We start from the raw sequence: 17,109 nt of genomic DNA, 5'->3' as shown, positions 1-17,109 counted from the left end.
TACTCAATCCATTGAGCCACATCAGCCAGGCCAGTTTCTGTCCTTTTCCATCTGACTTATTTCACTTAGCATAATACCCTCAAGATCCACCCATGTTGTTGCATATGGCAAGATTTCATCTTTTTCTATGGCTGAATAGTATTCTATTTTATATATGTATGTATCACTTTTTTATTGTTGTTCTATTACAGTTGTACCAATTTTCCCCCATTGCTCTTCCCTGCCCTGTCCACTCCCCGACTCCCTCAGTCAATCCTCACCCTGTTATCCATGTCCATGAGTCATTTGTATTTCTTCTTTAACTACGCCCTTCCCCTTCTTTCCCCCGTTATTCCCCTTTCTCCTCCCCTCTGGTCCCTGTCAGTCTGTTCCTTGTTTCCATGCCTCTGGTTCTATTTGTTTGTTTTGTTCATTAGGTTTCACTTATAGGTCTGATCATATGGTATCTTTATTTCACTGCCTGGCTTATAATACTTTCCATTTCCATCCATGCTGTCGTGAAGGGTAGGAGTTCTTTCTGCTGCATAGTATTCCACTGTGTAAATGTACCACAGTTTTTGATCCAATCATCTACTGATGGGCAATTAGGTTGCTTCTAACACTTGGCTATTATAAATTGCGCTACTATGAACATTGGGGTGCATAGGTTCTTTTGAATTGGCGTTTTGGGATTCTTAGGGTATAGTCCCAGCAGGGGAATCACTGGATCAAAAGGCAGTTCCATTTTTAGTTTTTTGAGGAAATTCCATACTGTTTTCCACAGTGGCTGCACCAGTCTGCATCCAACCAAGAGTGCATTAGGGTTCCCTTTTTTCTGCATCCTTGCCAGCACTTGTTGTTTGATTTGTTTATGATGGCCATGCTGACTGGTGTGAGGTAGCACCTCATTGTGGTTTTAATTTGCATTTCTCTGATGGCTACTGATGCTGAGCATCCTTTCATATACCTATGGGTCCTTTGTATATCCCCCTTGGAGAAGTGTCTGCTTAGGTCATTTGCCAATTTTTCAATTGGATTGTTTGTCTTCCTGGTGTTGAGTTGTATGAGTTCGTTATATATTTTAGAGATCAAACCCTTGTCTGAGGTATCTTTGGCAAATATGTTTTCCCATACAGTTGTCTCCCTTTTCATTTTGATGTGTATCACCTCTTCTTTATCCATTCATCTGTTGAAGGACACTTAGGTTGTTTCTATATGTTGGCTATTGTGAATGGTGTTGCAAGGAACATAGCAGTACATATATCTTTTCAAATTACTGGTTTCTTATTTTTCTGAAGAGCAGTTGCTGGTAGTTCTAGTCTTAATTTTTTGAGAAGCCTCCCTACTCATTTCCTCAGTGGCTGCACTAATTTATATTCCAACCAACAGTTTATGAGGGTTCCCTTTCCTCCACATCTTGTCCATACACTTGTTATTTCTTGTTTTTTCTTTTAAAGAAGATTTTGTTATTTTTTAGAGAGAAAGAGGACAGGAGGAACAAAGAGAGAGAGAGAAACATTGATGTGAAATAGAAACATTGATTGGTTGCCTCTTGTCCACATCCCAACCGGGGACCTGGACTACAACCCAGGCATGTGCCCTGAGCTTTAATCCAAATGGCAACCTTTTGATTTGCCGGACGATTCCCAACCAACTGAGCCACACCAGTCAGGGCTATTTCTTGTCTTTTTGATAATAGCCATTCTAACAGGTGTGAGGTGATATCTTGCTGTGGTTTTGATTTATGTTTTTCTAATAATCATCAGTGATGCTGAACATCATTTCATGTGCCTGTTGGTCATCTATATGTCTTCCTTGGGAAAAAATATCTGTTCAGATCCTCTGCCTTTTTTTTTAAACTTTTATTTTTTATCTTCACCCAAGGACATTTTTTTCATTGCTTTTAGAGAGAGGAGGGGGAAGAGAGAGAGAGAGAGAGATGTGATGAGAGCAACATCAATCAGTTGCCTCTTGTACGCACCCCAACCAGGAATCGAACACACAACCTAGGCATGTGTACTGCCCAGGAATTGAACCTGCAACATTTTTCAGTCTACAGGATGACACTCCAACCAACTGAGCCACACTGGCCAGGGCTTCTCTGCCCATTTTTTAAATCAGCTGTTTGTTTTTGTTGTTGTTGTTGAGACATATGAATTCTTTTTATATTTTGGGTATTAATTCCTTATTGTAAGTATCACTTGCAAGTATCTTCTCCCATTCAGAAGATTGCCTTTTTGTTGTTGTTTTGCTGTGCAGAAGCGAAACTACTTAAGACCCCATCTGCTACTCTTGCAGTACCCCTGTTCACCTGATGGGAAATTAAAAAAAAAAAAAACTCTTCGTTTTATAATGCACCTTTTCACTAAAAATTGAATTTACTGTGATTTTGTTTTCTAATTACAAAGGTAATACATTTCATTTGTAGAAAATGTGGAAGATATTTTTAAAAACAAAGAAAAAAGATCACTCATATTTCTAACACCAGTTAACATTTTGATGAATGTCCTTGCATAATTTTTTCTATTCACATATATCTATATTTTACAAAAGGTCTCCCCTCATATTTGAGGGAGAAGTAGGTGATAAAATATAGTAAAAAAACCCCCAACAAAATAGTTTACCATATTTTAGTCACTAAAACACCTTAAATGCCTGATCTCATTTAATGCACACAAACAAACCTAGGAGGTATGGACTATTCTTCTCATTTTACAGATATGGAAACTGTGGCACAAAGAATTGCTTAGAGTCATAGAGCTTAGGAAGTATTAGAAATGGGATGGGAGTCTAGATCTATTGGACCCCAGGTCATGTTCTTCCTCATTGTACTCTACTGTGTCTGCCAGTCTGCAGCATCTGGAAAAATTGAAAATGGATAGGTCCAAAGACCCAGCAATTCCATTTGCATCTCTGTGCTCCACAGCAACTTGCACATGGAGACAAGTACAGGAGACAAGTACAGAATGCTCATTGCAACTGACTGAATTCAGTAGCAAAAATGAGGACTGGTCCAAATGTCCATACAGATGTAAATGGATAAATAAAACATAGAATATCCATATAAAGAGATACTATAGAGCAGCTGAATGGACTGAATTAGGTCCAAGTGGACAGGCCTCAAAAACAACATTGAAGGAAAAAAGCAGGTTGCAAAATGGCATCTACGCCATGGTACCATTTAAAAAAAATAAAAAAAAACCCCCACAAATACCCGCCCCCGCTTTCCACACCAAATCTTGGTTTTGATTACTGTGAAAATGGACTGGAAAGATACGCATCAAATTCATGACGATGGATGCCTTTGGGAGCAGGATGGGACTGGTTATGAGGGATACAGGATATTAAACTTACTATAATAATTTATTTTTAAGAAAAACATAAAGCCAAGAAAAAATCTTAACCAATTTCAAATCTAAATGGTGGATATATGTGCATTTGTTATATTTTTATCTGCTACTATACTGTACTAAAAATAATCAGTTAATGGTCACTGAGCACTTATTATGTACAGATACAGTTCTAAGTGTTTGGCATGAGTTGACTCATTAGATCCGTACAAGTACCCAATTGAACAGGTACCACATTAGCTCCATTTTACAGATGAGTTGCAGATGAGGAAGTTGAGGCACAGAGAGGTTAGATAACTTCCTGGGTCACACAGTAAGTGGTGGGTGTATTTGGCTCCAGGAACCATGCTTTTGCCCTATATCACTTTACCCTTAAAAAATTCTCAAAATCTAAATAAAACAGCACAAAACCAAATTTCTAAATATGGAGAAAATGCAAAGTGGAAGAATGAACAAAACTGTGCACTTGTTACCCTACCTGCCACCTTCTCTTTGTATTTGATATATTAGTCCAGGGGTGGTGGTGAGGGTTCCACTCTGGAGCTGAGCTAGCCGAGAGGGACTCAAAAGTGAAAACTCCACTCTCCTCAAGAACAAAACATCAGGTGGAACAAAATGAGACAGGCTCAGTTCGGGGCATTGTAGGGCACACACTCAATTTGAGCCTGTGTGTGAACTGGAGTTCGCAGGAGTTAGTTAAGCTTAGTTCCTAGACTATGAAAGGTTGAGCAGGGAGGAGCTGGCAGCCAAGAAAGGTAGAAAAATGAAACTGGGAGGAAAGAGGGAAACCCTTTGGCTTCTTTCTAAGGCAGAAGGCAGTAGGTATCCAGTGCTTGGGGAATGGGGTAGTAGGAGAAAAGTGAACGGAGGAGGCAAGGGGGTGCTTCTATAGGTCTTTTTCTGCTATAGCCTCTGGAATTCCCCTGCTCCCTGGAGTCATCATGAGAGCAGCTCCCAGGCTCTAAGTAAATTACAGACAAGGAAACAGTGGGGAGGCAAGAGATGAATACTGCCCTGCTGGAAGGAGAGTCTGAAGGCAGCAGCCAATGATTTGAGCAACAAAAAGCGCTGGAAGGCTGTGCAGTAGGAAGGTGCTGAAGGGCTCAGACTCCAGAGCCAGCCTGCTTGGGTCTGAATTCTGGCTTTTCCTCTTACTCATTCTGACAACTTGGGCAAGCCATCTGTGAAATGGGGATAATAGAATTGTTAAGAATACAGATGAGTAAATATATCTAAAGCACTTTGAACAGTGCCGGGCACATAGTAATCACTCTGTAAATGTTTGATATCATTATCATTTTCATTATCATTATATCTGAGTACCTCCTTGTTTCCAGGCACTGTGCAGGAATTGGAGATGGACACAAGTAGTGGACACAGCATTTGCCCTTGCATTTAGTTTAGTTGGGGAGATTAGTAAATGAATTACAATGCAATACAATAAGATGTCAGATAATTGTGTATCAGGTACTCTAGGATCTCAGAGAAAGAAGTGGTTAAGGCTGAGGGGGAGGAGTGGCTAGGGAGAACTTCATCAACAGATGACATGGGAGTTGGAGCTTGAAAAAATAGTAGGGTTTCACCAGTAAGCCATGAGGGAGAAAGAACATCCCTGGTAGAAGAAATATCTTGGTCAAAAGTGTGGCTAGAACTATGGTTCAGGACAGAGGAAGGGCAGGTATAGTAGGAAAAAATTGATTAGGGTCCAGTCTAGAATGATGCTGTGTATTCTTCTAAGAATTTTGGACCTCTAAGCTCTGGGGGGATGGTGGCGGTGGTGGTGGTGGTGTGTGTGTGTGTGTGTGTATTTGATGGAGGGGAATAATGTGATTAAAGTTTCACTGCTCAAAAATAACTTATCTGAAGATGGATTATGGATGGAAAAACTGGAGGGAGAGAGACCAGTTGAGCCAGCACTGATGCTCTCACTCCCAACCCACACCTCCTCTCCAAGTGTTCCCTTTATCAATCAATCAACCATTCACTTAGTTGCCCAAGAAAGAACTTGAAGGTCCTCCATGACACTTCCCTCTCTCTTAACCCTACGTCTAACCCATCATCAAGCCTTGTTAGTTCTTTCAAAATGCATTTGGAATCTAGATTACCACAACAGCCTCCTAAGTGGCCATTCTAGTTCCACTACTACACCTTTGTATTCTATTTTCTACACAAATGCTAGAGTGGTTCAACACACACACACACACACACACACACACACACACACACACACACACACACACACACACTGCTATGGATTGAATTATGTCCCCTTCAAATTCATGTTGAATCCCCAATGTTAAATATATTCAGAATAAGGAAATAATTAAGATTAAATAAAGCCATAAGGGCAGGGCCCTGATCCTACAGGATTAGTGTCCTTATAAGAAGAGACACCAGCACTTGCTAGCCCCACTGTGCACATGTACTACCGAGGAAAGGCCATGTGAGGACATAGCAAGAAAGTGGCTGTCTGCAGGCCAAGAAGAGAGCTCTTAAGTGGGAACTGACCTTTATGGATCTTTATCTGGGAAAACTAGCCTCCAGAACTGCAAGAAAATTAATTTCTGTGGTTTAAGCCACCCAGCCTCTGCTATTTTGTTATGGTAGCCAGAGCAGCTAGACCTTGGTCTTCCCTTGCTTGAAACCCTTCAATAGCTACCCATTACCTGGTGCTCAGAAGTCTAAGTCCTCACCATGGCTTAGTAATTACAAGGTACTGTAATTTCTGGCCCCATGACTACCTGTCCAACCTTACCTCGTATCCCTGGATTTCCCAGCTCCTTCAGTTATGCAAAGGAGCACTGCTCTATTCTCACCAGGGGCCTTCACACAGGATACATCCTCTGTGGGCAAGCTCTTCTTCCAGGCTCGCTGACTAGTTACCTCCACTTGGCCTTCAGGGCTCAGCTCTGAAGGCACTGAAGGCTCCCTGGTGTTTCCCCAGATTAGGGCATGTTTCCATGTCATATACTCTCAACTCTCCTAATTCTATTAGGCAGACCTCATCTCAGTTGGATTTAAATAATTAACTTGCTCATTTGTTCAATGTTATCCCCCAGCTAAAATGTAAGCACTTTAAGGCAAGATTCATGCAGTGTGTGGCACAGAATAAGCACACAGTACTTGTTGAATGAATGAATCAATGAGTGAGTGAGTGAATAAGACTCGCAATGGTCTAGGAAAGAACTGATGTAGGTGTAAACCATAGCAGTGACACCATGGTGACTAGATTGCAATTTACAGCTTGTTTCCAAAATGAAAAGCCTCCATGACTACACCTATGTATTATGATTTTAAAATGTTAGTAGCACTAGTAAATTAATTAAGCCAAGAGAAGTCATGCCCTCATGAGTGTAACAGTTATTAGTGCTATTTATGGAATTGTGTCCTCTCAATCCATATGTTGAATCCCCAACCCCTAGTGTGACTATATTTGGAGATGGGGTCTTGGCAGATAATTAGGTTCATATGAAGCCATAAAGGTGAGGCCCTCATGATAGGATTAATGCCCTTATAAGTGACACCACAGAGCTTGCTCTCTCTTTCTCTCTCTCCCTCCCATGTGAAGACATAGAAAAGAAGACAACCATCTACAAGCCAGGAAGAGTGCCCACACCAGAAACTGGCCTTGCTGGCACCTTGATCTTGGACTTCTGGCCTTCAGAACTGTGAGAAAATTAATCTCTGTTGTTTAAGCTACTCAGTCTAGGGTGTTTTGTTATGGCAGTCCCAGTTGACTAACGCACTTAGTTTTGGCTACAGTATTAGTCCTTGGTTATGTACTGTCTTGTGTCATTATTTTTCTAACTGTTGGGTACAGCTTATGTCTCCCCACTTGCTCTCCCCAAGAAGGCATGGATTGTCTTTTAAATCACCAGAAATACCTTCAATCAAGTTGGGTGTACAGTGGTAGTCAATAAATGCTTGTAGAAGGAATGGATGCAACTATACAGGGAGATGCTAAACGTTCAGAGCCAGAAAAGGATGCTGAGACTCTGGAGCTGGTGTCAGCTTTGTCACAGATGTCCTAAGTGTCTCTAAAAATTAGCATATTTCTCTCTCTCTATCCATTTGTTTCTTCAGCTGTGGTGTTGCTTCCCTCCCTGACAGAGTTTTGGTGAGGCTTAAATATACTCCATTATTTTCAGAGCCTGTGTGAGGAAGCAGAGGCTAGGATTTTGAGTCAAAAAGCCCTAGGTTTAAAATCTCGTTTTCTCACTTACTAACATTGAGTGGAGCATGTATCTTATGAGAGGTGCTTCATACACATTGACTGATTCGATCTCCATTGCCATCCTGTGAAGCGCATATGAGGATCACTATTTTGAGAATGAGGAATCTGAACTTATGAGACTAGTTAAATTAGCCAAAGTCCCACTGCTCGTTACAGGATCAGAATCCCAGACTGTTTGGCTCAAAAGCCCATATTCTTTCTACCATGCTACAGGCTCCAGAAGAGGATAAAGTTTAATGTTCAGAAACAATAACCTCCTGCATTGGAGTTCACAAGACTCCGCTCATCAGAAACAAAAGTTCTTGCCTTCCTTTGGGGAAACAGGAAACTGCCACCCTAATATTTAAGTAATATAAAGGCAGTCAGAATCAAATTTTCAAAAGGGATCATGACCCAAAAGAGATTATGAACCCTTTTCACTAGGCTGAGAGTGCTATGGGAGCAGGATGGAGCTGTCCTATTGAGTTTTGTATTCTTAGGGCCTAACACTGTGCCTAGATGTAGGGGGCACTCAGTAACTCTTTGTGGAAAGAATTTACCCAGTGGAGTTCAGGGACTGAAAGAGTACATTTTGTGGCCTGGCACTGTGGCCTCTAGAAAGGTGCAGCAATATAGAGATTAGGCCCGAAAGAGCCAGTGACATAAATGCTGAGGTTTGAAACGGAAGAAGTTTATTTCTGATATGAAAGAGATTCACAATGAAACAAGATTCCCTGGTGGGAATTTTCCCAAGGACTGGATCCAGACACCCAATAAAAGGAATCCAAGTGTGCTTGCATATAATTTGCAAATGGTTTATGTTTAACTGCATTTTCTGACATCTAGCCCCTGGTGATTTTCAAGGCAAAAATTTATTACTACCCTAAAGGTTATTGCATAATTTATAAAAATAATAAAAATTTATCTTCTCTTTCTTAACAAGAAAAAAACAGGCAGTACCACATTATGCTATCGAGGCTGTTCAGCGCAGACAACCATATCTTTATTATTGCCATATAAAGTGTTGGATCAATCATGTTTAGGTTCTACTACAATATTTAAAATGTGACATATACCTATCCAGATTGGACAGTAGCACTAGAGTTCCTAGGACACCAGCCCCATGTTATCAACATGAGGACTGTCACATTCAATGGCGCTATTTATGGATTTCAATTATATAGAGGCCTTCCAAGTGGAAACCTGTGTTACTGAGGATGCAAACCAAGGGCAGTTTTCCCTGCTTCTCCTAAACACAGTTAAGGTCCAGTGGCAGTGACATACTTCTCCAGAGTACAGGAGGCTAGGGTGACAGAGAGCAGATCTGTGAACATCCATTCCTAAGTCACAGGCAGGAGTTTTGCTTTGTAAGCTGATCCTTGATAGAGTAGTAATTTATAAATGGAAAGAGATACGAGACTCATCATTCAGCAAGCATTTATTGAGGGCCTGCTATGTTCAAGACATGAGATAAGCATCACAGCTTAATAAGAATTTTCAAATCTATCAAGTCCTTTTCTTGTCATTGCCTTAAAATATCATGTCCTATATTTAAAAATGGCAGTGTAATCATGAGAAAAAAAACCCAAATTCAATATTAATATTACTTATATTTCCCATCTCAAGTGATGGTAAAAAGAACTATCCACCACACTTTAATCAGCTTTTGCACATGCTGTTCCCTCTGCTTGGAATTCTCTTTCCCCGTCTTCTGTCTGCCTGATGAAATCCTACCCATCCTTTAGGATATAGCTCAAATATCATCTCCTGTGTGAGCCCTTTTGATCCCTCCTGAGAGAATTAATCATTCCTTTATCTACACTCACAGAGCTCTTTGCAAGGAAACTCTACTCTCACACCCCTTTGCATTTTTTTCCTTTCTCACACTGTACTCTGAGCTCCATAAGTCAGGGCACACCTCTGATTTATCTTGGTATCCCCAGCACAATGCCTGTGTATAGCAGTAGTCGGTTAGTGATTGATGACCACTCTGAAAAACAAATCTATTAACAATTTACAGAAAATATTATAACAAGGCTTTGCATCTAGTGTGTCCTTAATGAAGGTTTGCTGACTTGGAATGTAGTGAAAATGGTGCTTCTCTTAGGTCAAGGCTATAGATAGCAATGCTTGGTAGCCCCATTCATGGTGCCACCCAGGAGGCACTAGCCCTCCACAGACATCCTTGTGATGCTCCAGGCACTGAATGGTACATGTGCCCCAAATCATCACTCCTACTGCCTTGCCAAAGGGCATGAAATGCCCCATTATTAGTCATTTCTTGGGGGTAAGGCATTTGCTACAGAAGTTCCCTGCTGGATGGCTTTCAGACAGAAGAAAAATACATCAGAAGTTACCTGAAAGACTTTGAATCTTTCAGAGCTGAAGATCATTCATGCCTCTCTCCTTCCAACTACAGACTGCAGTCCAGAGAGAATTCAGAACACAGAAAAAGGTCCTTAAAAAATTCAAGATCAAGCACAATTAAAATTGTACTTATAATCACAGTAGACCACCCCTGTTAGCTTACAGTTACAAATTTGGTTGTTTGCAAAGTCCCGTGAAGCACAAATCGAAAGAAGGTTAAAAAAATGAGTAAACATTGTTAATATTTTTTTGTATCAAAACACTAACAAAATCTAAACTTTGGTTTTTAAACCATAGCCATTTACAAAATCCTACTATCTTTCTCTGGTTGTGGGGGACTAAAACCTGTTCGGACAAGGGATGTGTAGAAGAAAACTCATTCTGTAGTTTGAAAGTTCTGCTTTCATGGGAAATACACCTATTTTGTAAACCTTCAGTATATAATCACCAAATGCTTTTTTTTTTTTTGCCAACACAGACACATAATAGTCAATTACTCTTGTGTTAGCTAGAAACCAGTTAGACAGATACCAGATTCCCTAAGGATTCTAGTTAAGAGTAGCTAAAGTGATCATTCCATAATTTTTGAAAATCCGGATGTTTAGTGACTTATTGATTACATAGGGAATTGTTATTCATTGTTGGTAGTTTAACACATTAGGCAGAAGGACAGAGCTAAAATTTGTTGGATTTAGCTGGAACAAAGACTAGTCTTGCTTTCAAATCATTGTTACTGCTATTTGAACGGTCAAATAATCAAGAGGCCAGAGATAAGCAAAGTTTCTGAACAGAATCCGCTTTTACCTTTGTTAGCTTGGGGAGGTGTGAGAGAAGGACAATGCCAACACAAATGGAAATGTACAGTGAAGAAAGAAAAGGAGGGCCTGAACAGTGGGTGAAAAGTTAACTTGCTTCACTTAAACCACCATATTAAAACCAGATGTGTCGAAAATGTGGGATGAGAAAAACTGGTGTTACTGATAGCGTGAACAAACCCTTTGTGCTTTCCTCCCAATACAGTATCATTACAGGGTGCCAGAGGTGTCATTTTGTTCCATTTCACATGTAGCACATTCTCAACGAGTTAAACTGTTTCTAATCTTGTGTAATTAGATAGGTCTCGCTACATCCCTTAGTTGAAGGATTTTATGAGCTGCCTTGTTCCGTCTCCCTTTTGTGACAGCTTCTTTGGGGCTGGAAACCAACATTTGCTAACATTTCTTCCCTTCTGGCACCTGTCAGCTGGATGAGCTCTGGGAAAAGGAGGATGGGGAGGGAAGGAATGCAACATTCCTCCCCCCACCCCATGCCCTGGTATTAGAGCCATCTTTGTCTCTACGTAGGGATTACTCTGTTCTGGAAAGTGCTGTTTGAGTACACACTCAAAATAAGCAATGGGCAGATGGGTGAATGGAATGATAAAGTTCGTTTATAATTTCATTTTATCATAAATTTCAAGCTCCTTTGTTTACTACATGTAGAGCGTGGGTGAGGTGCTAGCCAGAGATGGAAGTCCTTGAATACAGCCCAAGGATGCCCCAGCCTACAGAGGGGATGAGGCTTGGCCCTTTGATCTGACCGTCCAGTCACTCTGGGCACAGTGACTCTGCCACGACTGCCCTTCCCTCACTTAAGAGCAGAGTTTTGAGGAGTCATCGGATGTTTGACATTGAAACCAAACGCAATATGAACACCAGGGTTTTTACTACAATGCAAAAGTAATGATAGCACGTTGAAATGGAGAGGTTTTTTTCTTTCAAAAGGCTTTAAAGCTACCCCCCAATCAAAAGCTTTCTTAGGGTCATTTCTTGACCATTCTATGACGTCTTTGTGAGGCTGCTGACTGGCAAATGCTCTCCATGTGTAGACTGGGAAATCCAGAATTAAGGCCAATTTATGCTTCTGTGCCTTGGGACTTGGGTATGATTGATTATATGCAGGGCCTGACCTCTCACCAGAAATTTCTGTGGTTTTCGTCCAATAATGAGAAAAGACAACTGAAGGAGTGAAGGATACAACAGAAATGGTGAGTGACAGGGCCACCTGATGTCCCTTAGTACTTTACAGTTTATAAATCGCTTTCAGAGTGGTCCTTTCATAGGCAGTGTACACTCCTATTTCACCCAAGCAACTGGACTGCAGAAATAAGAGCCAGGGTGCTGGCACAGTCATGGAGGCCTGGATTTCTCATGCTGGGGGTGGGGCAGTGTGTGGGTAAGCACTTCACCTTCCAGGAATAGTACTGCTCTGAGACTCTTCTGTAGACTGACTGGAACAGAGATTAAGCCAAGGGTTCTCTTTGCATTCCATTCAGCGGTTTGCTCATGCTTTCACTACAGATCAGGCTCAAGAATTCCTCTGCCAGCTGAGAATCTGAATGTTGCTTTGGCTGTAAGACAGTATCTTATTTATTCTCATAAATCCCCTTCTCTTCTTGTCCCTGATTATTTTCACCCTAAAATGGAAGGAGGGGGGAATTATGTGAGCGTTTGTGTACTGGATTGCAGCCACCCTTGGCAATCGTTGTTAATCTTTGCGATTCTCACCGGCGTTGACTAAAGAACAGTGACTCACCCACAGAGTACCACATAGCCTCTCTTTCTCTCAGAAAAGCAATTCCTCAAAAGTGCTGCTAAGAAAAACAAAACGAAACTATAGTTTCAGGGAAAGGAAAAGTTCTAAGAGCAAATGATTGCTTTAAAGAAACCTAGAAGATGTTGAAGGAGAGGGTGATTATCTGCAAGTGATGAAAAAAGTGGCTTATATATTTCAGATTTCCTCTCCAGCTCCAGTTTTGAGGCTTAAACATCTTCTCTACAGGGGAAGTTACACAGGAGGGAGTTACATTATCTTAGCCCCAGATCAGCACTTGAAACTTCCCAGGAGCTCAGGGAGGTTTGCAGCTCAGCACCCCTGGCCAGAGGAGTGGAAGGGAGACAAACAGTGGGAAGGAATAAAAGTGAGAAGCAGCTGGCACAAATGCTGCTGAGCCTTCCCTTCATTTTAGCCTGTTGCATAGACAGCTGTCTCTTTAATTTAACCCTTAATTCACATCCCAAATGACAAAGCTCATTTTGCTCATATTAAGTCTCTTCTGGTAGAGATAGTAGTTCTGGAAAGTGCTGTTAAGTACACACTCAACTTGACAAAAGACAGGGTTTTCTTTTTCACTCTCTCAAAATGTGCACATGAGACAGAATGCCTAAGGAAGTTTACATCCAAAGAGATAGAAACTGCTGAAATCAGAGGGATTCTGGAGGAGGGAGGACAGGTTGCAAAGGCTTGGGACAGTTCTGCTTCTATGTCTATTTATATCCTCAAAGCTAATTGTGTAAATGGGAGTTTCCTATTCAAGAATGGCCACTTGTAGATGCACACAGGTTTATTTTCCACACTACCAGAAAGCTAATTTGGCAATACTTTCCATAGCTCTGATGGATAGAGAGGAGCTTAAATATTCACTGACCTGGAGACTAGGAGTAAATATGCAAACTGTTTTCCCCTTGAGTGGACTTAGAATCACAATAGTTGAGTGTTCCAGCTGGAGGTGACATGTGTCCTAGTTACACCCTGAAGGGGCCAGGGGAATTTGAGCCTGGAGAAAGGGAATGAATTGCCTAGGATTGCATGACCTAGTGGAGATGCCATTAGGAAGCGACGCCATCTCTCTTCTACTACCCCAATGTTTTCTGCCCACTTTCTCAGACCCCTGAATGTACCCGCTGTGGCAAAGTCTGTGTGTTTTTCTCCTGGCTATTTCAACTGCTACCCCATGACAATGTTGGCAGACCCGGCGACTGAGCATACCCTTGATCATAAGAGAGGGAGTGTTTCTCCTGTACTCCTGACCTAGCTGGAGGACAGCCATTGTGCCATTTGCAGCCCGCCTTCGACTTGATGGCCCACAAGATGAGGAGATCAGGGAGGACTGGACCCCCAAAGGCGACACTGCTGCTGTGAACAGATGCAGCTGCTTAAAAGAGTGTTTCTCTCTTCTGGACATACTAGCCTGAGGAGAAATGAAGAATGAAGGAGAAAATTCTTCTTCATTCTTCAAGAAGTGATGCAACTGGTTTACACAGAATACTTAACATACGTAAATCACATGAAATGTCATTTCTACATGAAAAGTACGTATGTAAGTTATGAAGCATAATAACGGTGGGCTCAACAGCTGTGAGCCCACCACCTACCTGCCCTAGCACAGCATGAGCAGCACCATGGCAGCTCCCTTCATGCTTCTCTCCAGCCCCCCGCCTGCCTTTCTTCCAGAGGTACCCGTAATCATGAACTTTAAAAAGTCACCCCCTTGCATTTCTTGAACACCCACTGACATATATGAGTATTTCTAACAATATACTCTTTAATTTTGCTTGGTTTTGAACATTAAACATTGCTATCAATCCGAACATTTTTGCAACTTGTTTACAGTCAAAATTGTGCCTGAGAACCTTTTACATTGTTAGTGACAGCAGTGGTTCATTCATTCTCATTGCCGCCTAGAATTTCCTTGTGTAAGACTTACATAAACTTTTGGCCTCTCTGGGCCACACTAGAAGAAGAAGAGTTGTCTTGGGCCACACATTCAATACATTGTGACACGTAATCACAGAAAAAACTCATAATGTTTTAAATAAATTTACGATTTTGTGTTGGGCTGCATTCATAGCCATCCTGGTACACGTGCGGCCTGTGGGCTACAGGTTGCACACCCCTGTTGTAAGTCTACCACAATAGAGACACACTACTGTTGAACATCTGTTGTTTTTAGGGGTTTTTTGGTTTTGTTTTGTTTCGTTTTGTTTTGTTTTTTGCTGCTCTGAACCATGTTCCTATAAACTTTCTTTATAACACACTTGCCCAAGTTTCTTTAAGGTTTGTTTCTAGGAGTGGAATCAATCAGTTGTAATGTATACACGTGTTCAAATTTGTTTCATAATGGCAAATTATTCCCCAAATCCCTTGATCAATATACACGCCTGCCAGAAGTATAACTGTTCCATATTCTAACTGCTCCGCAGCCTCGCTAACGACACTTAGTATTATTAATTTAAATTATTTCTTTTGGAATCTGGTGGATTAAAGTGGAATTTTGTGTTGTTTTGTCATTCACTGTGGTTTTAATTTGCATTTCCCTGATCACTAATGAGGTAGAGCATCTTTTCATGACTCATGGCATTCAGATTTCCTCTTCTGTGAAACATTTGTTCATATCTTTTGCCCATTTTCCTTCTGAGTTTTTCTTTATGTATTGGCATATAAAGTTTGTACATTGCAAACACTAATACATCTCTCAATTATAAGTGCTAACTATATTTGTCCACTTTGTGGCTTTTCTTTTCACTTTATGGTGTTTTTTGTAAACAGAGGTACTTCATTTTAATGTAATTGAATTTAGTATTCTTTTCCTTTATGGTTTGTGCTTTTTGCATATCTTTAAAAAAAATCTCCCCTTACCCCAAGATCACAGAGAAATTTCTCCTATGTCAGTGTTTCTTCATGAGTGGGGACGCTGCTGGCATTTGGGGCAGGAGAGTTATTCTTTATGTGGGGCTGGCTCTCACACTGTAGGACACTTAGCATCCCTGGGCCCTGGGTACCAAATACCTTTAGCTCTGTTCCTGTCGTTCTAACAACCCCAAACACTGCAATACATTTTCAAATGTTCCGTGGGTGGATGTATTACCAGCTGAGAACTTCTGAACTATATGTTCAAAGTTCAAAGTATTTAACATACCTAGAATTGATTTTTGTGTGTGACATGGGGTAGGAGTCTAATTTTATTATTTCTTTCTAGATAACCAATTCTCTCAAAATCAGTTATTAAAACGGTAATCCTTTTCCCCACTGATCTGCAATGATACCTGTCATACACCAAACTTCTAAGGAAGTATAGTTCTATTTCTAGTTTTCTGTTCTGCTGCATGGGCCTATTTGTCAAACCTCTGTGCCAACATCACATTCTTTTAAATATTATAGCAGTATGGTAAGCTTAATATCTGAGAGAGTAAGTTTTTCTACCTTTTTGCTCTACATACATTTTAGAACTGAATTGTCAAATTCCATGAAAAACTCTGTTGGAATTTTGATTGGAATTATACTGACTAGGACTGATTCAGGTTAAAAGAAATATCTTTACGATATCAAGTAACCCTAACCTGTGAACGAGACATAGCTCTACTTCCATAAAGTTTTATAATCCACAAAGGATCTCCGGAATGTTTGTTAGTTTTTCTTCATAGGTACTTGATATTTGTATTCCTTTAGTACATTTTTAAAAATGTATTTTTTATTCTTGTTGCTGGTGTATGGAAATGAGACTTACCTCCTTACATTCTTTTAAACATGTACCCCAATCAGACTTGTCCATTCAGCTCTGGCAACACTGCTCTTGGCAAGGTCACCCCTGGCTGCACGGATGCTAAGCCCAATGGTCTTATCTTGGTGCCCACTTGATTTTTCAGTAGCAAATGACACACAGCTGGTTGCTTTCTAGTCCTCAAAACACTTTCTTCACTTGGTTTCCAGGAGAAGACAAACTTTTGATTTTCCTCTTTCTTCACTGGTTATTCTTCTCTTTGCTGGTTCTTCCTCTTATTTCCCCAACATTTTAATGTTGGACTGTTCCAGGGGCCAGTCATTAGATCTCTTCTCTAGCTATCTACACTCCTTAGGTGATCTCACCCATTTTCATGGTTTTAAAATCTATCCATATGTTAACAACCAATTTTGCAATTATAGCTCAAGTTGCTGTCTGGGATTATCATTATATATGATTTCCCGGTGAGAATGATATCTCCAACTCAACAGGTCCAAACTGAACTCTTTCATTTATTACTGAAAACTGCACCCCTACAGTCTTCTCTATCTCAGTTGCTCACTCCATCATTCCAATTACTCAGAACAAAATCCTTTAAGTCTTTGCTTTCTCTCATGCCATTCACAATATGCCATAAAATCCTCCTCACTCTACCTTCAAAATATATGCAAATTCATATCATTTCTCACAATCTACATGGATACCAGAATAGTTCAAGCCACCATTATTTTTTGGGGAAAAAAATCTTTATTGAGATATAATCTACATATCATACAATTCACCCATTCATAATGTACAATTTAATGTCTTTTAGAATAGTCACAGGGTTGTGTGACCATCACCACAATCTAATTTTATAATATTTTTGTTCCCCTCAAAGA

The 17,109-nt window shown here is 40.6% G+C and overlaps 1 protein-coding gene across 2 annotated transcripts in view; it reads right to left on the bottom strand.

Moving 5' to 3' along the window:
* The window catches only part of HDAC8 (histone deacetylase 8), a 235,915-nt gene that overhangs the window by 62,223 nt on the left and 156,583 nt on the right, over positions 1-17,109 (bottom strand). The window contains exon 10 of one of the 2 annotated variants that reach the window (XM_054579587.1): positions 12,160-12,364. The exons of the other annotated variant lie outside the window; for it this stretch is intronic. Within the exon in view, the coding sequence (XP_054435562.1) occupies positions 12,314-12,364 (51 nt within the window). The 3' untranslated portion in view covers positions 12,160-12,313. Of the gene's footprint in view, positions 1-12,159; positions 12,365-17,109 lie in introns of those variants that run through there. 2 annotated transcript variants of the gene reach the window in all.

Source organism: Pteronotus mesoamericanus, unplaced genomic scaffold (assembly GCF_021234165.1).
Source record: "Pteronotus mesoamericanus isolate MK-2021 breed Mesoamerican mustached bat unplaced genomic scaffold, CSHL_Meso_final contig_55, whole genome shotgun sequence".
Lineage (NCBI taxonomy): Eukaryota > Metazoa > Chordata > Mammalia > Chiroptera > Mormoopidae > Pteronotus > Pteronotus mesoamericanus.
The sequence above is the reverse complement of the archived record's forward strand: the minus strand, read 5'-3'. Positions and strand labels throughout refer to the sequence as shown.